This window comes from Mus pahari, chromosome 5 (genome assembly GCF_900095145.1).
Source record: "Mus pahari chromosome 5, PAHARI_EIJ_v1.1, whole genome shotgun sequence".
Classification (NCBI taxonomy): domain Eukaryota; kingdom Metazoa; phylum Chordata; class Mammalia; order Rodentia; family Muridae; genus Mus; species Mus pahari.
The window spans coordinates 145,181,303-145,183,859 of NC_034594.1; the positions used below are offsets into that span (position 1 = coordinate 145,181,303).

Genomic DNA, 2,557 nt, shown 5'->3' on the forward strand with positions numbered 1-2,557 from the left:
CCCTATGGTTGCTGGGAATTAAACTCAGGACCTTTGCATGTTGGACATTATTGTGGAAATCTCAGGGCCCAGTNAATTACCCCACAATCACCTGGAGACTCCTGAGAGAGAGGTCCTGCCCAGAGAGCCACTGACCTCCAGGTTTCATGAGNAGNACCNTGCTGTCCCACCAGACCCCTGCAACTGGTGACTCACCTTGAGCTTCAGCCATGGAAGCTGCAAGAGATCACAGTGAAAAAATTAAGTAGCAGAAAANCTTTCACATGAACACCTGGTATTCACTTCATTTTGAGCTACCAACCACCCAGTATCCAGGCCACTCATCCACCTATTACCGACCACCTCAATAGCAACCACCATCACTAAGCCCCTCAATTATCCCCCCAACCCATTAACTAGCATACTTTTATAGTGGACCCCTTCCCCATAATCCTCTACCCTCTCTCTGGTCAAATTTTGTCTTTCCAGGCAGGCCTCTCCTAGGACCCTGATCAGAAGAATTCTCATGTCCATAGAATCCTGTGGTATTACTGTTACTTTCCAGAGGAACAGTACTCTGCAGGCCTAGTAATTGTACTCTTCAGACGATTCACTGTANTCCAATTCATTTGTAAGACAAGGTCTTTCTCTGTAGCCCAAGCTGTCCTTGAACTCCTCTTATAGCCTAGGCTGNCCTCTGTGTCATGGAAAAGCTCCTGGTCCTGGTTCCCAGATGCTAAGATGACAAATCTGCTCCCTCAAATATAATTTGAATTTGTCGTTTTTGTTGAGTTGCCAACACATTATTGCTACNTTGTCTCTCTGTAGGGAGTGTGGTGAGCTTGGCCATCTCACTGGTCCTTGGGTCTGGTTTGAAGTCAGCTAAGGACTATCCCTCAAACTTTCCCCATTTAATGTGGAACCAGATCCCGTCATGCTTGACATGCAGACCTCTAGTCTTCTAGATACCTGATAACTGATAAGTACTAATTGTTGGCTATTTTCTTGACCACACCATATACACTATTTCCATGTTTGTCTGCTGAGGAGGGAAATGGAGAAAGCATGGGACTCAATCTCTGATGGACAGGTGTTATCATTACTGGTTTGTTCTCGTTACTTGGATTTCTTCAGGAAGGTTCATGAGAGCCTTGCTGCTCCTTTTTTTTTTTTTTTTTTTTTTAAAAATAGGGTTAAAAATACCCTACTCTAGAAAGTTCTACTGGGTAGATGAGAAAAACATGCTACAGAGCAGGCATTTGTTAGTTTCATTCTGCTCTTCTTTTTCTCTTTGTCCACATCTGAGAGGAAATAGCAGATATGAGTGTTACTGCAACTGTTAGCACATGCCCACCCCTGGAATTTGTGCCTTAAGCTGTTTTTCTGGGGTCTGTAGGCATCAAGGATGACCATTTGTGTCTAGTTCTCCACTATACTGAATACCACAAAGCTGGTCACTGGCTCCCTCTCCCTAGCTTTGCAGTTTGCTATCTAAAGATTCTGGGTTTAAAACTGAGGTGTTTTGGATTTGATCTCAAGACAAGTCCCAACATCTGTGCCTTCCACAAGGTCATAGAACTCCACCTCACTACCGTGAGAACCTTCTACTGAAGCACATTCAGTCCAGGTCACCTTGCCCCTGCAGTAGCCTCAGTGTCAGTCACTTGCCAAGGTGGCCATCCCTGGAGTACAGAGTGGCACTGTGATATAGAAGAGAGAAGAATCCAAAGCTGAGCAGCTGCTTCCTCAACAGTCTTAAGCTATTCTGTTTAATTTTCTCAAGCTCTGTGTAGGAAGAGGTCACAGTTTGGCATAATCTTGCTTGTCTGTTCCATGAAATAAACCAAACAAGCAATAAATAAATAAATAAATAAACAAACAAACAAGCAAATAGTTCATTGAAAAATAAGAATTCTTTCTTTCTTCACCAAGCCCCACCCAAAGGTCAAGTAACTAAGAAAACTGCCAATGGAAATAATATCTACAAGTTATAACCCACTTGACCTAGGTGAGCCTGAGCTGTTTTTATGGGATCAGAGACTCTCTGCTCTGTAATCTTTCACTCTGGAACACTCACAGCATGAATGTCCAATGTTGCTGATGAAATGGCAGGGAGGGAGACCTGGATTACTGACTTCAAACCAGCCCCAAGGACCAGTGTGACAGCAGTCCATCATATCCCTTTCAGAGAGACAACACAGGCAGAAGAGGGGAGTTGAGCTTGAGAAAGGCTTTGGATAGCCAGTGTGCAGGGCTTTTGACCAAGGGAGAACTCTGGCCATCAGTATATGGTACTCAGAGAATCCTAAGGCTTCATGAGTATGAAGTTGCCCAAGTCTCATTGCTGCTGAACACAATGAGTGGCCCTCACACCCCTGTCTCTGCTCTTATCTCTGATGCTTCCAGGAAATGCCTTTCCCTGGGATAGTCTCAAAGATGATTTCGTTAGGTAACAGTGACTATGAGACACAATGGGACCTCAGAGCCTGTCTCTCTAGTTTATTTCTGATTAACTGAGGGCCTGCATTGCTAAGAACCTTTGCAAAGGAGATAGAAGTTCTTCCCCTCTGTGCCAGTT

General features: G+C 44.3%; 1 protein-coding gene across 1 annotated transcript in view; it reads right to left on the bottom strand.

The window, feature by feature from the left end:
* The window catches only part of LOC110322059 (Fc receptor-like protein 6), a 5,211-nt gene that overhangs the window by 2,043 nt on the left and 611 nt on the right, over positions 1 to 2,557 (bottom strand). The window contains exon 2 of the mRNA XM_021198591.1: positions 136 to 216. Within this exon, the coding sequence (XP_021054250.1) occupies positions 136 to 216 (81 nt within the window). The remainder of the gene's footprint in view (positions 1 to 135; positions 217 to 2,557) is intronic.